General features: G+C 44.0%; 1 protein-coding gene across 2 annotated transcripts in view; it reads right to left on the reverse strand.

The window, feature by feature from the left end:
• Positions 1 to 17,959, reverse strand: part of LOC109884587 (rho guanine nucleotide exchange factor 28) — a 65,252-nt gene that overhangs the window by 17,687 nt on the left and 29,606 nt on the right. For both annotated transcript variants that reach the window (XM_031807953.1, XM_020476549.2), the window contains 12 exons: positions 14,394 to 14,436; positions 12,350 to 12,445; positions 10,949 to 11,072; positions 8,317 to 8,470; positions 7,992 to 8,047; positions 2,470 to 2,521; positions 1,883 to 2,003; positions 1,634 to 1,758; positions 1,198 to 1,338; positions 689 to 939; positions 392 to 517; positions 32 to 149 (listed from right to left, as the gene is read on the reverse strand). In XM_031807953.1, the coding sequence (XP_031663813.1) occupies positions 32 to 149; positions 392 to 517; positions 689 to 939; positions 1,198 to 1,338; positions 1,634 to 1,758; positions 1,883 to 2,003; positions 2,470 to 2,521; positions 7,992 to 8,047; positions 8,317 to 8,470; positions 10,949 to 11,072; positions 12,350 to 12,445; positions 14,394 to 14,436 (1,407 nt within the window). The remainder of the gene's footprint in view (positions 1 to 31; positions 150 to 391; positions 518 to 688; positions 940 to 1,197; positions 1,339 to 1,633; positions 1,759 to 1,882; positions 2,004 to 2,469; positions 2,522 to 7,991; positions 8,048 to 8,316; positions 8,471 to 10,948; positions 11,073 to 12,349; positions 12,446 to 14,393; positions 14,437 to 17,959) is intronic.

The following is a 17,959-nucleotide window of genomic DNA, read 5'->3' on the forward strand; positions in this document are numbered from 1 at the left end:
CCTCCCTCCTTCCCCGCTCTTTGTAACTGACCGGGTGTATAGTGCAGTATCCTCTCCAGTAGTACAGGGTACTTGGTGATGCGCTGAGTCACTAACAGGATGAACTCTGGCACCTCCCTTCTTCTGACCAGAGAGTTGTTACTCTGTTGCTGAAGAAGAGACAACAACTGGTGTGTGTTGAGTGAAAGATAGACATTTTAAAGAGGAGCAGTTGCCAAACAACTTTTCCAGTTAAAAACGGCCTCAGTGGCATCGGTTGTCATAAGAAAAGTGTAATAACACACACAAAACCAAGGTAAAATCATCCTGTTCAGTCCCTCCTTAAGGACATTATTGACCAAACATAAAAACCAAGTTGGACTAAAAAAGAAAGCTTCCATCAGAAACATACTTTGACAAACACCTGGAACTTCTTGTTCTGCTGCTGCAGCTCTTTGAAGACTTTGACAGCCTCCGTGTGGTGACTACAAAACTCTCCGTATACTTGCTTCATCTTCACAGCGTTGTCTTTTGAGAACTAACAACAGAAATAGGGAATATGAATAGGCCTTGAGTTGTCCAGAAGTGTGTAAATGTGGTGTTTGTATGATGTGGTGTTTGTGTTTGTATGTTAACAGTGAATGTGCATAATGTGAGTAATAAGCATACATGCATGTGCTTGCATCTGTTGTTGTGTGTGCGTGTCAACCTGTTGCAACAGTATATCCCCTATACTGTGGATGCAGTAGTTGTGTGGGTGTCCGGGCTGGGCTGAAGCGTATCGCCGCTCCTGTAGAGATCCGAAGAGATTCCTGTGGAAGAGCAGGAGAGGATCCAGACAGGGAAAGATGCGAGCCACACACTCCCAGTCCAGTTGGAGCTCATCCAGCATCCCTCGACGAAACACCTCGGACATCACCGTCAGTGTCTGGATGTGGTGCAACTCTGTCTGCATCAGCTCTACACGGGGAGAGAGAGAGACAGACAGAGGATTATGTATAAATGCCTGTTCACGCACATACACACACAGGTGCACATGCACAAACACATGCATACACACACACACATCAACACACCGTAGATATGAGACACTGAAATGTGTTGCCATTCCTTTGTCATGGGTACATGACCATTGTACGTACACACACTCTCACACATGCACACACACACACACACACACACACACACACACACACACACACACACACACTAACACACCGTAGATGACATCCTGACGTTTGACGGTGTGTTTGTCGTGTTTTCTGCAGAACTCAGTTGTGACGGCCAGACTCCAGGACTCCACCTCAAACCCCACCAGGTCAGCCGATAGGTCGCTGAGCAGGGGGGTGTCGACCGACTCTGATGGAGGTAAAATTATTAGGAAAGGCACTGCAATAGAGTAGCGTCCTGTCTAGGGGTGTATTTGTGCTTTCAGCTGCCTCACACTACAGAAACAGGAGATGAAACAGAGACAGATCCTGCCCTATGGGCCATTCTGGCTTGGACAAGGCTCCATCTGAGAAACTTAACACACACTTCTGCTGTTGAATCTTGTCTGTTTTGTATGTTTACAGTATGTGTTGATGATGTACTTTAATAGGTCTGGTCCTTCTAATACCCTGGTGTTGTGCAGTTGTACAGTTCAAGCCATTACCCTGTGTGGTGAGATGGTAGTCTGTGGATGATGCGGTCCCTGTGACCTGTACCCCCTCTTCATTAAGGGAGCAGCTGTTCCACATGTCACTGTCCACACTGACCCCCACAGCATCCTTCAGCCTCCTAGAGAGAGCGAGACGGGATCTATTAGTGAAGCTGGAGAGACCTGTGCAGTGTGTGTGTGTGTGTGTGTGTGTGTGTGTGTGTGTGTGTGTGTGTGTGTGTGTGTGTGTGTGTGTGTACTCACCTGTCTGTAGACTCAGAGGGGCTCTTAGATAGGGGAGCAGTCATATATTTTCTGCCTCGGGGCAGCATAGTGAGGAGGGAGGAGGAAGAGGTGGGGGAGGCAGGGGAACCCTCCCTCATCACTGAATATGGGGGGGGGGGGGGGGGGGGACAGGGGAGAGAGGGGGGGAGAAAAGGGAACATGTCAAAGATGACAACATTCATCCAGCTCCATTGGAGTTGTATATAACAACAACAATTCTACTAATTGTGAGAATGTCTCCTTCAGTCACCTCTGATCTGACCTTGACTTCTTAACTTGACCTCTGAGTCACAAACACCCATAACAGGGACAAAGCCTCACACTGTAGTTATAGCGCAATGGCGCATTCATTCAGTGTGTGAGAAATGCTCAATGTCCTCACACTGCAGGCACACGCACCTGGCCCCCATTAAACTGTAACACATTATCAGAGAGGAGGAGGGAGGAAGGGGGAGGGAGGGAGGGAGAAGGTATACCTAACTTACTCGGCAGGAGAGATGAAGGAGAAGAGGAGGAGGATGTTGATGAATGGAGATAGCAGAGGAGAGGAGGAATGGCAAACTTACTGTGTGGGAGAGATTTGGACTTTAACATCGCCACATTCTTCTCCAGAGGCCTCTGAGGACAGGATAATCAAATCAAGATTTATTAGTAGCACTTACTTCATTATCAGTACATCTAATAGCCTTCTCTAATCTGCACATGAGATTGACTTGTATGGGGGTGGTCCCTATAAATCTGTAGTTTATCATATGCAGTGGCGACGCGTCATTCAGGGCAGGTGGGGCATGTTATTTTGCCATTAATATGTGTCACATATCAGTTTGCAAACAATATAAAAAATAAAAGAATAATTGTGTTAATAAAGCCGCACACAAACTACGTGTCTTTTTTGCTTTCATGGGTAAGGCAGCTCCAAAATGCTGGTGTTTCATCCTAGCTCAGTGCTTTCTGTGTTGGTGGGGCAGCCAGTGGAAAATACAGAGCGTAGGGGTTGGTAAAGGAAGAACCCCATGAAATGGACAAAAATGCATGGCATCTATTGGCATTGGGCCAACCATACACACAATCGCAAACACCACTCAATTGGATGGTGGTCAAAAACATATTGCAAGATGAACATGTCAAATGCCAGGTGCTATAAACCAAAAATACAACAGCTGGCGAGCGCGCTCCGCCGTAGCATTTCATATATGAAATGGTCAGAAAGTCAGGTCTCAAACGTGAAATCTTCAAAATTAATAAAATACATTTTACCTCGTAAAAAGTGTGTTTTGGACCATTTTTTGAAATGTTTTCAATTTTTTCCTTTTTCTACGTCTTCCCTAAGGTGTCTACAGCCTTTAGACGTAGTTTCACACCTTTATGTTGAAGAATGAGTGTAAACGAGCACATTGCGTAAGTGGCCAGCTGATGGCTCTCAGAGTGATTCTTGCGTAAAAGAGAGAGGTAGCCATTTTTCCTCCCGGCCCTACTGAAAAGCCAACTGTCCCGGTTGATATATTATCGAATAGATATTTGAAAAACACCTTGAGGATTGATTATAAAAAAATGTCTGCTATGTTTCTGTCGATATTATGGATATAATTTGGATTTTTTTTTCGGTGTTGTCGTGACCGCTATTTCTGGTGGATTTCTGAACATTACGTGACAAACAAACGGAGGTATTTTGGGTATAAAAATAATCTTTAATGGAACAAAAGGAACATTTGCTGTCTAACTGGGAGTCTCGTCACTGAAAACATCCGAAGATCATTAAAGGTAAATGGTTAATTTGACTGCTTTTCTGCTTTTCGTGACCAAGCTTCCTGCTGCTAGCTGGACATAATGCTATGCTAGGCTATCGATAAACTTACACAAACGCTTGTCTTGCTATCGCTGTAAAGCATAATTTCAAAATCTGAGACAGGGTGATTAACAAAAGGCTAAGCTGTGTTTCGCTATATTTCACTTGTGATTTCATGAATATTAATATTTTCTAGTAAGATTATTTGACCGTTGCGCTATGCTAATTGTGTAGTTGCTGACAATTCTCCCGGATCCGGGATGGGTAGTTCCAAGAGGTTGAAAGTTAATTTGTGGAATTTCTTTCCTTCTTAATGCGTTAAAGTTTCTTCAAGTGCAGTCGCAAAAACCATCAAGCTCTACAATGACACTGGCTCTAGTCACAGGAATGGAAGACCCAGAGTTACCTCTGCTGCAGAGGATAAGTGCATTAGAGTTACCAGCCTCAGAAATTGCAGCCCAAATAAGTGCTTCACAGAGATCAAGTAACAGACACATCTCAACATCAATTGTTCAGATGAAACTGTGTGATTCAGGCCTTCGTGGCTGAATTGCTGCAAAGAAACCACTACGAAAGAACACCAAAAATAAGAAGAGACTTGCTTGGGCCAAGAAACACGAGCAATGGTCTGTAATTCTTGTTAATCTAACTGCACTGTCCAATTTAAAGTAGCTATTACAGTGAAAGAATACCATGCTATTGTTTGAGGAGAGTGCATAATTAAGAACATGAAAAGTTATGACAAAATTTTGAACAGAAATGCAGTGGTTCATTGGATCAGTCTAAACCGTTGCACATACACCGATGCCATCTGGTGGCCAAAATCTAAATTGCCCCTGGCTGGAATCATACATTATGGCCTTTCTCTTGCATTTCAAAGATGGTACAAAAAAATACAAAATAACGTTTTTTTTTCTTTGTATTATCTTTTACCAGATCTACTGTGTTATATTCCTCTATATTCCTTTCAAATTTCCATAAACTTCAAAGTTTCCTTTCAAATGGTACCAAGAATATGCATATCTTTGCTTCCAGGGTCTTAGACTTGGGTATGTCATTTTAGGCGAACATTTGAAAAAAAGGGCTAATCCTTTAAGAGGTTTTAAGCAAATCAGCCATTTCAGCGATGTTTTTTTAAAGGCAGTAAATAAGGCTGAATGAACTGTTGCCCTGCTAGACAAGGCTTCGCTGATAGCCAGGTGTAGCAGTGGTAAGTTGGGACTGCTGTTTGGACAGCTCTATGCAGGCCCTAACAGTTTGTTGGCACCGTTTCTCACCGTTATAGTGCAATTAATGTATTGTTTAGTGCTGTGTTGTGTAGTGGCTTTGCTGGTATGCATTTTTTGGTTTGCCACACCAAGATGTACATGCTAAAATCGACACTGGCGAGTACATTTACAAGACAAAGCTAGACTGGATGCCATGTATTCTCCCAGTTCAGCTATAGTGTGAATAGGATCCTAGCATAGGTCTCCATGTTCTTTATGACGCGTTCAAAACATGTCTGAAACTCTGAAATTGTAGTTTCCGAGGGTAAAAAAATCTATTTGAATGGCCCTCCAACTCCTAATTACAAATCGGAAACTCGGATGAGATCAGAGTACTCCCACTTTGTCACGTTCTGACCTTTATTTCCTGTGTTTTGTATTTAGTTAGTATGGTCAGGGCGTGAGTTGGGTGGGCAGTCTATGTTTGTTTTTCTATGATTTGGGTATTTCTATGTTTCGGCCTAGTATGGTTCTCAATCAGAGGCAGGTGTCATTAGTTGTCTCTGATTGAGAATCATACTTAGGTAGCCTGGGCACTGTGTGTTTGTGGGTGATTGTTCCTGTCTTTGTGTCTTGCACCAGATAGGGCTGTTTTGAGTTCTCACATTTATTGTTTTCGTTAGTTTATTCATGTATAGTGTCTTAATTAAAGAAACATGAATAACCACCACGCTGCGTTTTGGTCCGCCTCTCGTTCAGATGAAGAAAACCATTACAGAATCACCCACCGCAACAGGACCAAGCGGCGTGGTGACGGGCAACGGCAAAAGCAGCAGCAGGAGAAGGAACAGAGGCAGCAGCAACAGGAGCAGCAGCAGCAGCAGTGGGAGAGGCTGCACTACTTGGAGAAATGGACTTGGGAGGAGATTCTAGACGGGAAAGGACCCTGGGCAGAGCCAGGAGAATATTGCCGCCCCAAGGCCGAGCTGGAGGCAGCAAAAGCAGAGAGGCGGCATTATGAGGAACTAGCACAGCAGAGCGGATGGAAGCCCGAGAGTCAGCCCCAAAAATGTATTGGGGGGGGGCTCACAGGGAGTATGGCTACGCCAGGTAGGAGACCTGAGCCAACTTCCTGTGGTTACCGGGGGGCTAGAGAGACCGGGCAGGCACCGTGTTACGCTGTGGAGCGCACGGTGTCCCCAGTGCGGGTGCACAGCCGGGTGCGGTACATTCCAGCTCCGCGTATCGGCCGGGCTAGGGTGGGCATCGAGCCAAGTGCCATGAAGCCGGCTCTACGCATCTGGTCTCCAGTGCGTCTCCTTGGGCCGGCTTACATGGCACCAGCCTTGCGTGTCCCCGGTTCGCCTGCATAGCCCAGTGCATTCCACCTCGCCGCACTGGCAGGGCGACCGGGACCATTCAACCGGGTAAGGTTGGGCAGGCTCGGTGCTCAAGAGCTCCAGTGCGCCTGCACGGCCCGGTCTATCCGTCACCACCCCCACGCACCAGCCCTCCGGTGGCAGCCCCCCGCACCAGGCTGTTTCTCCGGCTCATCCTTACCGGGGCTCCCGCCTGTCCAGCGCTGCCAGAGCCTTCCTCCTCTCCGGCGCTACCAGAGCCTTCCTCCTCTCCAGCGCCGCCAGTGCCGCCCGTCTGCCCGGCGCCGCCAGTGCCGCCCGGCGCTGCCAGTGCCGCCCGTCTGCCCGGCGCCGCCAGTGCCGCCCGTCTGCCCGGCGCCGCCAGTGCCGCCCGTCTGCCAGGGGCCGCCAGTGCCGCCCGTCAGCCAGGGGCCGCCAGGGGCCGCCAGTTCCGCCAGTCAGCCAGGGGCCGCCAGTGCCGCCAGTCAGCCAGGGGCCGCCAGTGCCGCCAGTCAGCCAGGGGCCACCAGTGCCGCCAGTCAGCCAGGGGCCGCCAGTGCCGCCAGTCAGCCAGGGGCCGCCAGAGCCCCTCTGTCCCGAGCTTCCGCCCCTCTGTCCCGAGCAGCAGCCCCTCTGTCCCGAGCAGCCCCTCTGTCCAGAGCTGCCCCTCTGTCCAGAGCTTCCGCCCCTCTGTCCAGAGCTTCCGCCCCTCTGTCCAGAGCTGCCGCCCCACTGTCCCGAGCAGCCGCCAGTGCCGCCAGTCAGCCAGGGGCCGCCAGAGCCCCTCTGTCCCGAGCTTCCGCCCCTCTGTCCCGAGCAGCCCCTCTGTCCAGAGCTGCCCCTCTGTCCAGAGCTTCCGCCCCTCTGTCCAGTGCTGCCGCCCCGCTGTCCCGAGCAGCCGCCCCACCTCTGTCCCGAGCTGCCCCACCTCTGTCCCGAGCTGCACCTTTGGGGGGGGGGGGGGGGGTACTGTCACGTTCTGACCTTTATTTCCTGTGTTTTGTATTTAGTTAGTATGGTCAGGGCGTGAGTTGGGTGGGCAGTCTATTTTTGTTTTTCTATGATTTGGGTATTTTTATGTTTCGGCCTAGTATGGTTCTCAATCAGAGGCAGGTGTCATTAGTTGTCTCTGATTGAGAATCATACTTAGGTAGCCTGGGTGTCACTGTGTGTTTGTGGGTGATTGTTCCTGTCTCTGTGTTTTGCACCAGATAGGGCTGTTTTGGGTTTTCACGGTTCTTGTTTTTGTTAGTTTGTTAGTTTGTTCATGTGAAGTGATTTATTAAAACATGAATCAAAATAACCACGCTGCGCTTTGGTCCGCCTCTCCGTCAATGGAAGAAATCCCTTACACACTTCTCCGACATGTTGAACTCTGATATCACCTACCAAGGAAATTACCGTTGATGACAAAATGTTTTCGGCAGTTAATTATAAACAACAAAATGTTATTCATCAAAAACAGCCTATTTACATAAATATGTTTTAGAACACTATAATTTGTTTGTTTGCGAGCATGTTAGCCGTAATTCTCGTTTATGGTTGAAGTAACTAGTCAGGTGTTAGTCAATTGTCATTCTCTCTGAATTCAAAGCACATGAATGCAAACAACTTGTTGCTCTGAATTTAGAAGTTGTATTTCCGAACACATGGCGTGAATGTAGCATTAGTTCTCAGTGATATACAGTACTCATGGGGTCAAATGTGAAAGAATATGTTCAGTAGGTGACCCATACCTTCCCACAGGCTGCAGTCGAGTCACGACAGCCCTTATGGACACTCAGAGAGCAGTCTAGGGAGGAAGTGACATTTTATGACTTTCACTCAGTATGTTAATTGTCACAGTAATCAGATACTAGTGCTCAGCAGAGCCAATTGTGCACAGAGTTTGACCAAACTATCCTCCATGTTAGCATTAAAGATTTTATAAAAAAATCTAATTAGCAATCTTAATTAAGGGATTGGAATTGCTATCAAATTGCCTTGTTATTGGACATGGCCAAACACCTGAGCAATAGTCCCCTACAGGGAATACAGAGCGACAAAAAGTACAGGACTCACTGGTACACTGCAGAAACTCTTTCCCAGGGACAGGCTTGTCACAGGTCACATATACAGACAGCCCAGAGGGTCCTGAGGGAGAGACTGGCACAAACTGGTGTACGTTAGTTGCTCCTGTCTTCTCCTTTCCAGTCTTCTCTTTTCCATCCTTCACCTGCAGTGCAGAAAGCCCCAGAGAAGCCAAAGCCATGGGTGGGGGGTGTTTTAGTGAGGAAGAGAGAGCTTGAGAGAGAGATTAAGGCACAGTCAGATGTTGCTATTACCTGCTACTGTTGTGTAGACAGTGACATATTCTATTGCACAGTAATATGTAGAGTTGAATTCGGAAGTTTAAATACCCTTAGGTTGGAGTCATTAAAATTCCTTTTTCAACCACTCCAGGAATTTCATATGAATAAACTCGGGCAAGTCGGTTAGGACATCTACTTTGTGCATGACACAAGTCCTTTTTCCATCAATTGTTTACAGACAGATTATTTCACTTAATTAAGTGTGGGTTAAACAACAATAACAATAAGACAACAATAAGATGGTTAGATGTCGTAAAACTCTTTCCACAGTCCTCACAGCTAAAAGGTTTATTTCCTGTGTGTGTTCTCTGGTGTGATACCAGGTTGCCTGACTGTATCACAATTCCAGTGGTTCAGAAGTTTACATACACTAAGTTGACTGTGCCTTTAAACAGCTTGGAAAATTCCAGAAGATGATGTCATGGCTTTAGAAGCTTCTGATAGGCTAATTTACATTATTTCAGTCAATTGGAGATGTACCTGTGGATGTACTTCAAGGCCTTCAACACCTGAAGGTACCACGTTCATCTGTACAAACAATAGTACGCAAGTATAAACACCATGGGACTACACAGCTGTCATACCACTCAGGAAGGAGACGTGTTCTGTCTCCTAGAGATTAACGTACTTGGGTGCGAAAAGTGCAAATCAATCCAAGAACAACAGCAAAGGACCTTGTGGAGCTGCTGGAGGAAACAGGTACAAAGGTATCTATATCCAAAGTAAAACGAGTCCTATATCGACATAACCTGAAAGGCCACTCAGCAAGGAGGAAGGCACTGTCCAAAACCACCATAAAAAAAAGCCAGACTACGGTTTGCAGCTGCACATGGGGATCTTACTTTTTGGAGAAATGTCCTCTGGTCTGATGAAACAAAAATAGAACTGTTTGGCGACAATGACCATTGTTATGTTTGGAGGAAAAAGGGGGAGGCTTGCAAGCCCAAGAACACCATCCCAACCGTGAAGCACGGAGGTGGCATCATGTTGTGGGGGTGCTTTGCTGCAGGAGGGACTGGTGCACTTCACAAAATAGATGGCGTCATGAGGCAGGAAAATGATGTGGATATAGTGAAGCAACATCTCATTACATCACTCAGGAAGTTAAAGCTTGGTTGCAAATGGGTCTTCCAAATGGACAATGACCCCATGCATACTTCAAAAGTTGTGGCAAAATGGCTTAAGGACAACAAAGTCAATGTATTGGAGTGGCCATCACAAAGCCCTGACCTCAGTCCCATAGAACATTTGTGGGCAGAACTGAAAAAGTTTGAGCGAGGAAGGAGCAAGGAGACCTACAAACCTGACTCAGTTACACCAGCTCTGCCAAAATTCACCCAACTTATTGTGGGAAGCTTGTGCAAGGCTAATCGGAATGTTTGACCCAAGTGAAACAGTTTAAAGACAATGCTACCAAATACTAATTGAGTGTATGTAAACTTCTGAATAACTGGGAATGCGATGAAAGAAATAAAAGCTGAAATAAATCATGCTCGACTATTGTTCTGACATTTCACATTCTTAAAATAAAGTGGAGATCCTAACTGACCTAAAACAGGGAATATTTACTCGGATTAAATGTCAGGAATTGTGAAAAATTGAGTTTAATTGTATTTGGCCAAAGTGTATGTAAACTTCCGACTTCAACTGTATGTATAGCTAAGTTATTGTTTGTCATTGTATTCCTTGTGTTATTATTTTTCAATTTTTTCTCTTTGTTTCTCTCTGCATTGTCGGAAGGGCCCTTAAGTACGCATTTCACTGTTAGTCTACACCTGTTGTTCAGGAAGCATGTGACAAATAAAAGTTTATTGGATTTTTGTGTTCTTTTCAGTGCACATGGGTATATGACTGATTGAGTATAATGGGATGTGTTTTGGATCCCGGTCCTGCGCTGGGGGTCTGTAGATTATTTTAGAGGATGTTTTCATTGTGTCCTGTTACTAAACTGTATGGAAAGGGAATTTTCCCTTCCCCGAGCAAAGGCACCATTCCCGAAAAATGGCTCCCAGCAGAATAGTAATCCTGACAGAGGTGTTTAAAGGTTTGTGTGGGAGAGTCCAACAGGTCCAGTAGCACGTCTGGTGTGGATTATCTTAAACTTTTAACCCAAGAACTGGATTTTGCTGTAGTACTACAGTATATTTTGTTGTAACTTGGAGAATAACCAACAGAGTGTTTGTTGTCTCTCTCACTTGGGTGTACGTAGGTTGAATTTGCCCCTAGATGCTGATCTTGGGTCATTCTTGCATTTCTGCTATTTGTGGTTAAGGTTATGATTGGGGGAGGGGAAGCTGATCCTAGATCTGTACCTAGGGGAAACTTCACCCCGGAGCGCTCACCTTGATCTTGTTACGTGGGCTGGACATCCTGCTCTTCAGGAAGCTGAAGGTTCTGCTGACTTTGTATTTCTCTGATTCAATTTTGGAGGGAATTATGTATTTATCCCACTCCTCATCCTCAATCCTGTTTTTAGGAAAGGAATTTCAGTATTACATTCCATAGTACAGTAAAGCTAGGTTTTAGCCTGGGTTACAGTCTGTTTCTGGCTTGACAGTGAGCCATGGAGTTGGCAAGAGCACACACAAATCTGGGACCAGGCTAGCTAGGTTTATCTCATTAATCTAGACCAGGAGTGGTCAACTCAAACACCTTAACACCTGAGTAAAACTATTCAGGGTGTAGAGATTGAAGACCATGATAAATGGATTGGCCTCCAGGATTGGCCACCCCTGGTTAAAAAGACCAGCACTCTTAGTAACATACTTGGAAAGTTTGGAATAACCCAACAGTTTAAATTATGCATCGATGCTATTCAAGGCATGACCTTGACACATAATGTTAGCTATTCATAACACTGACATTCCAGGTGATAGGTATTCTGTTAGAGGCAGGAGGACAGTTAGAGTACATGCAATGCAATACACAGTCTTTCCATGTCAAAGCAGAACTGAGCCATACTGATAACATCTGGTGTAACAGACTTCAAAGAAAAGGGCTGCCTCCCAAATCGCACCCTATTCCATATATAGTGCCTTACTTTTAGACAAAAGCCCGTTGGGATCTGGTCATTAAGTTGACTGAGAATGTGTTCTCAGTCAATTTACCTGGTAAAATAAGGGTCAAATGAAAATTAAATTAAAGTAGGGCACTACATAGGGAATAGGGTGCCATTTGAGATTCATTAACTATCCTGCCATTGGCTAGAATCATAGTTGACATCAGGTAGGAGCTCCACTTGTCTTCAGATGGACAAAGTAGTGATGAAGGGTTACTCCTCTCCCCTGTAACTAATGAGTTCTCAGTCAATTTACCTGGTAAAATAAGGTAAAATAAATTAATACATAGATATAAAAAAAAACTTTTGGATAGTGTTAAGACAAGTGTATCGTGGCTGGTTAAGAAGTTGCGGTATGGTTCAGTTTTGTAAAGAGGTAGGTGTCATATTGAGTTGCTATTAGATTAGTTAAAAACATTTTTAGATCGGGTGAACAAGACAGAGTAGGGTGAAGTTGCCACTAGACACTGATCATAGGACAGTTTTGCCTTTCCCCCACTAATGGTTAAGGTTAAGATTGGCTGAGGGTAATCTGATCCTAGATCTGTAACCAGTGGAAACTTCACCCTGGAGCATACCAGGCTTAATCCAAGAAAATGGTGGGCCAGGGTTAATGGGTTATTATAGGTGGGTCTTGCCCTACTCATGCGTGGCATGGGAGCCAGATTAGTGAAATGGGACATACTCTTTGAGGAACTCTGAGAGGGTGAGGTGCTGGAGTGATGATGACGAGCTGCCTTCGTCCTCAGCAGACTGGACCCTCTTACGGAAACCCACATCCCTATGGTGAAACACACTGAATGACTGAGTTCTGGAGGTCACTGCTTACCAGGTCTGTCTTGAACCCTTTTCAACAGATCTTGAGGCTACTGCACAGGCCTCATGGCCTGGTGGTCTAAGCACATGTACGCTAGGGTTGAATATTTTCCAGGTATTTTACAAATGTTCCATCCTGAGAATAAATCACCTTTCCCGGTATTTCCAGCCAAAACCATAACTGTCATTCTGAAGCATATTACATTTAAATATGTCTGGATTTGATTAGAGCATTGGTCACCAACCTTTTCTGAGTCATGATCACTTTGAGTACCGCTGAGATTTTTTACTACTAAAAACAGTTCTATAGCAATAAGGATTGTGTGTCACATTCGTCATAACTGGACCAAAGCGCAGCGTGATCTGGGTTCCACATCTTTATTGCTATGTGAACCTCAAAGCAAAACGAAACAATAAACAAACTAAACTAAACGTGAAGCTACAAATATGCTCACAGGCAACTATACATAGTCAAGATTCCACAAAGCACAAAAGAGGAAATGGCTGCCTAAATATGATCCCCCAATCAGAGACAAGGAAAAACATCTGCCTCTGTCAAACATGGTGGTGGCAGCATCATGGTTTGGGCCTGCTTTTCTTCAGCAGGGACAGGGAAGATGGTTAAAATTGATGGGAAGATGGATGGAGCCAAATACAGGACCATTCTGGAAGAAAACCTGATGGAGTCTGCAAAAGACCTGAGACTGGGACGGAGATTTGTCTTGATTCCCAATCATACCAGGCCAGCATAGACATACAGTGCCTTGCGAAAGTATTCGGCCCCCTTGAACTTTGCGACCTTTTGCCACATTTCAGGCTTCAAACATAAAGATATAAAACTGTATTTTTTTGTGAAGAATCACCAACAAGTGGGACACAATCATGAAGTGGAACGACATTTATTGGATATTTCAAACTTTTTTAACAAATCAAAAACTGAAAAATTGGGCGTGCAAAATTATTCAGCCCCCTTAAGTTAATACTTTGTAGCGCCACCTTTTGCTGCGATTACAGCTGTAAGTCGCTTGGGGTATGTCTCTATCAGTTTTGGCTGAGCAGTTGGCTGACCATTTGAGTTGGCTGACCATCTGAGCAATTGGCTGACCATTTGGCTGAGCAGTTTACCCCTTCTGTAGAGACCCATCCTCTTAGCAAGACTTGCATATTGGCAATAATATGGACATCATCCGTCTGTGTTAAAATGGAATACCATTTTAGAATGTCGATGTTGTAGAGACGGAGTAAGACTGTCTGTGTATTAACTGAGATAATGTATGTAGTTTAACTAGCTATACCATCATCCCATATGCTCTCTGTGCTGTTAGCAATGCATTAATGTTTCTTCAACAAGACATTATGAGACGACAGTGAGATGAACTGAGACGCAAGTATGAGTCATCATGAATGATTTAAAAAAAACGTACATGGAAAAGACACTTTACAAACAATCTGATAACGTCAACAGATAAATAAAACATTATGGACAAGTAAATAATTACAAGTAAATCAACAACTATATCTGTTTCAAATGATGATGCATGTTGTTATTGTATTAGTATCACTTCCAAAACTACAGCATTCAAAAAGTTGTGTATGAGTTCAGATGTTTAGGAAAGCCCTGTTTGTGGTGTCTGTGTGTGTGTTGTATTTGGGGTTATTTTGAGGTTGTAATCCGAGTTTATTCTGACCCGTGGGCCATGTAACAGGGAGTATGTCACATCCTGCCCAGCCAGTCACTGACCACAGGGCTAAACTAGAGAGGCAACTAAGACCGTGTTACACACACACAGGCACACGCACACGCAAATGCGCACACACACACACAAACAAGCACGCATGCATACACACACTAGAGAGGTGGGCCATTGCAAAGACTCTAAAATAAATACAGTAGAATGAAAGATTGTCCATACCTCTTCTCTCTGGGTGTCTCAGTCAAGTTGAAGTCTCTATGCTCTGGAAGGGTAACAAGGAATGACAGTAATGTGAGTAACAAGGAAAGTGAGACTCACCAGGAGTCCCCATCAACTAATAAACACCAGAAGCTGAGTTAATTTCTACGTCACAAATGGCACCCTATTTCCCATATAGTGCATTGCTTTTTAACCAGGGCAGATAATACTCTAAGTAGTGCACTACATAGGGACTATGGTGCCATTTGGATCACAAGCAATGATCAATTATACCTAGGTCAGATTTGCTAAGACTGCAAATGTATGGTAAATGTTAATGTTTTAGGGATAATATTGCATCATATACAGTATACCTTCTTTCTTCACAGATGACATACTCACAGATGGAATACTTATTTTAAATTGGTGGGGGATCTACAAAGCTAACATATCTAATTATTTTAAGATGGTCACCCCATGGATTATTATCTATTTGATTTAGAATTTTAGGACCCCAGTAGGTATTAAAAAAAGAATTGGGAAAAAAATATTGAATTTGGCCTTTACTACTACATCCCATCGAAATGTATTGAAGATCACATTCATAAATGGCAAAACAGACAGTCAAAATATAAATCATAAGGAATAAGGTTTTGAAGTGTCTGTCCTACATCTAGGGGATATAAGAAGCTCAGGAAATATTTGTGTTTTGGACACATATTTAACCCCCTTTTTTGATGCTACAAACCTACAGTTGAAGTCGGAAGTTTAGCCAAATTCATTTAAACTCAGTTTTTCACAATCCCTGACATTTAATCCTAGTAAAATTCCCTGATTAATGTCAGTTATGATCACCACTTTATTTTAAGAATGTGAAATGTCAGAATAATATTAGAGAGAGTGATTTATTTCAGCTTTTATTCCTTTTATCACATTTCCAGTCAGTCAGAAGTTTACATACACTCAATTAGTATTTGGTAGCATTGCCATTACATTGTTTAACTTGGGTCAAACGTTTTGGGTAGCCTTGCACAAGCTTCCCACAATAAGTTGGGTGAATTTTGGCCCATTCCTCCTGACAGAGCTGGTGTAACTGAATCAGGTTTGTAGGCCTCCTTGCTCGCACACACTTTTTCAGTTCTGCCCACACATGTAACCTGTGGGACTGAGGTCAGGGCTTTGTGATGGCCACTCCAATACCTTGACTTTGTTGTCCTTAAGCCACTTTGCCACAACTTTGGAAGTATGCTTGGGGTCATTGTCCATTTGGAAGACCCATTTGCAACCAAGCTTTAACTTCCTGAATGATGTAATGAGATGTTAATTTCATATATCCACATAGATGGCATCATGAGGCAGGAAAACTATTTTGTGAAGTGCACCAGTCCCTCCTGCAGCAAAGCACCCCCAAAACATGATGCTGCCACCCCTGTGCTTCACGGTTGGGATGGTGATCTTCGGTTTGCAAGCCTCCAAACATATCAATGGTCATTATGGCCAAACAGTTCTATTTTTGTTTCATCAGACGAGAGGACATTTCTCCAAAAAGTACGATCTTCGTCCCCATGTGCAGTTGCAAACCGTAGTCTGGCTTTTTCATGGCGGTTTTGGAGCAGTGGCTTCTTCCTTGCTGAGCGGCCTTTCAAGTTATGTTGATATAGGACTCGTTTTACTGTGGATATCGATACTTTTGTACCTGATTCCTCCAGAATCTTCACAAGGTTCTTTGCTGTTGTTCTGGGATTGATTTGCACTTTTTGCACCAAAGTATGTTAATCTCTAGGAAACAGAACGAGTCTCCTTCCTGAGTGGTATGAAGGCTGTGTTGTCCCATGGTGTTTATACTTGCGTACTATTGTTTGTACAGATGAACGTGATACCTCCAGGCGTTTGTAAATTGCTCCCAAGGATGAACCAGACTTGTGGTCTTGGGTGATTACTTTTCATTTTCCCAGGATGTCAAGCAAAGAGGCACTGAGTTTGAAGGTAGGCCTTGAAATACATCCACAGGTACACCTCCAATTGACTCAAATGATGTCAATTAGCCTATCAGACGCTTCTAAAGCCATGACATAATTTTCTTGAATTTTCCAAGCTGTTTAAAGGCACAGTCAACTTAGTGTATGTAAACTTCTGACCCACTGGAATTGTGATACAGTGAATTATAAGTGAAATAATCTGTCTAAACAATTGTTGGAAAAATTACTTGTGTCATGCACAAAGTAGATGTTCTAAACGACTTGCCAAAACTATAGTTTGTTTTAACAAGAAATTTATGGAGTGGATGAAGAACAAGTTTTAATGACTCCAACCTAAGTGTATGTGAACTTCCGACATCAACTGTACCTTCATACTTCCATAATGTTTTATTAACCGGTAGCTGGTTACCGTCAGACGAGTCCAGTGACACTTGTGGGGGTCGTAGAACAAAACGGAGAACACGATCGTGTTTGTGAGAATCTCATCTTTTTAAAGAGATGAGACGTTTTTGTGATATTCGGGATGTCTCATGTTCTTAAACACCACTGTAGCTTGGCCACCTTCCACCGTAGATGCGGAAGGCCGACATAGGCGGATGCAGTGGATTTAGACCAGTCCATGCAAAAATATATATCTATAGCTTAATAAAATTATAGATTTTGATGGGGATTTTTTTATTTTGTTACTTAGATTGACACAAACATTGACAGTTTGAGTATGTCATGTGTGAAGAAAAAGGTCAACATTAGGGCTACAGATACAATCACACATCTGTCTATGTTAAACTTTGGCAGGCGAGTGTGTTGTGCACTTCCATTGACCTGTCAAAAGTAGTGCACTATATAGGGAACAGGGTGCCATTTGGGAGGTAAACTAGAACATTTATAAAGCCCCAGGTCCAGCAGACCCCTACAGAGTGAGAAGAAACACACACAGGAAAGAGCTGCTGAGGAAGAACAGGTCACAGAAAGAGAGAACAGGAGGAGAAAAAGATAGCAGACGGTATCAATTCCAAAACATTTCCCCATGAGAGAAACAAAACCATCTCCCCATAAAGAACCACTGCATTTCCACGAAACAAAACCAAACCAACCCTCAAAGAGAATTACTGTCAAGCCTCAAGGTACAAAACACATGTACTGCATCCCAAATGGTAACCTATTCCCTATATAGTACAGTAGTATAAACCAGTGCCCTATGCTAAATTGGAATAGGGTACCATTTGGGACAAGCCCATGTTCATTTCATATCCTGTTATCATTGTATTAGACTGGCCTCAAGTTAATGTGAGGTTTATATTCAAAATAGGATTCTGACAGGACCATGCACTTTGTAACCATAGCTACACTCCCACCATAGCCTCGGCACCAGTCTAGTTCCTGTTTCAGCCAGTTTGTCTTGATATGATAATGATGTAGTTAAGACTGCTGAATGTAGAAGTCAGGCACCCAGGCTACATCATTGCAACAATAGTGACGATATGGTCAGCCCCATACATCAGCAAGCGCAACCATAGATTCATATAGCAGAACTCGGGGGACCGGTGTTTCTAAAAGGGCTGTTCAAGACTGTACTTACTAACTGGGTTGAGGAGAGAGTTTAGAGAG

Source organism: Oncorhynchus kisutch, linkage group LG3 (assembly GCF_002021735.2).
Source record: "Oncorhynchus kisutch isolate 150728-3 linkage group LG3, Okis_V2, whole genome shotgun sequence".
Taxonomy (NCBI): Eukaryota; Metazoa; Chordata; class Actinopteri; order Salmoniformes; family Salmonidae; genus Oncorhynchus; species Oncorhynchus kisutch.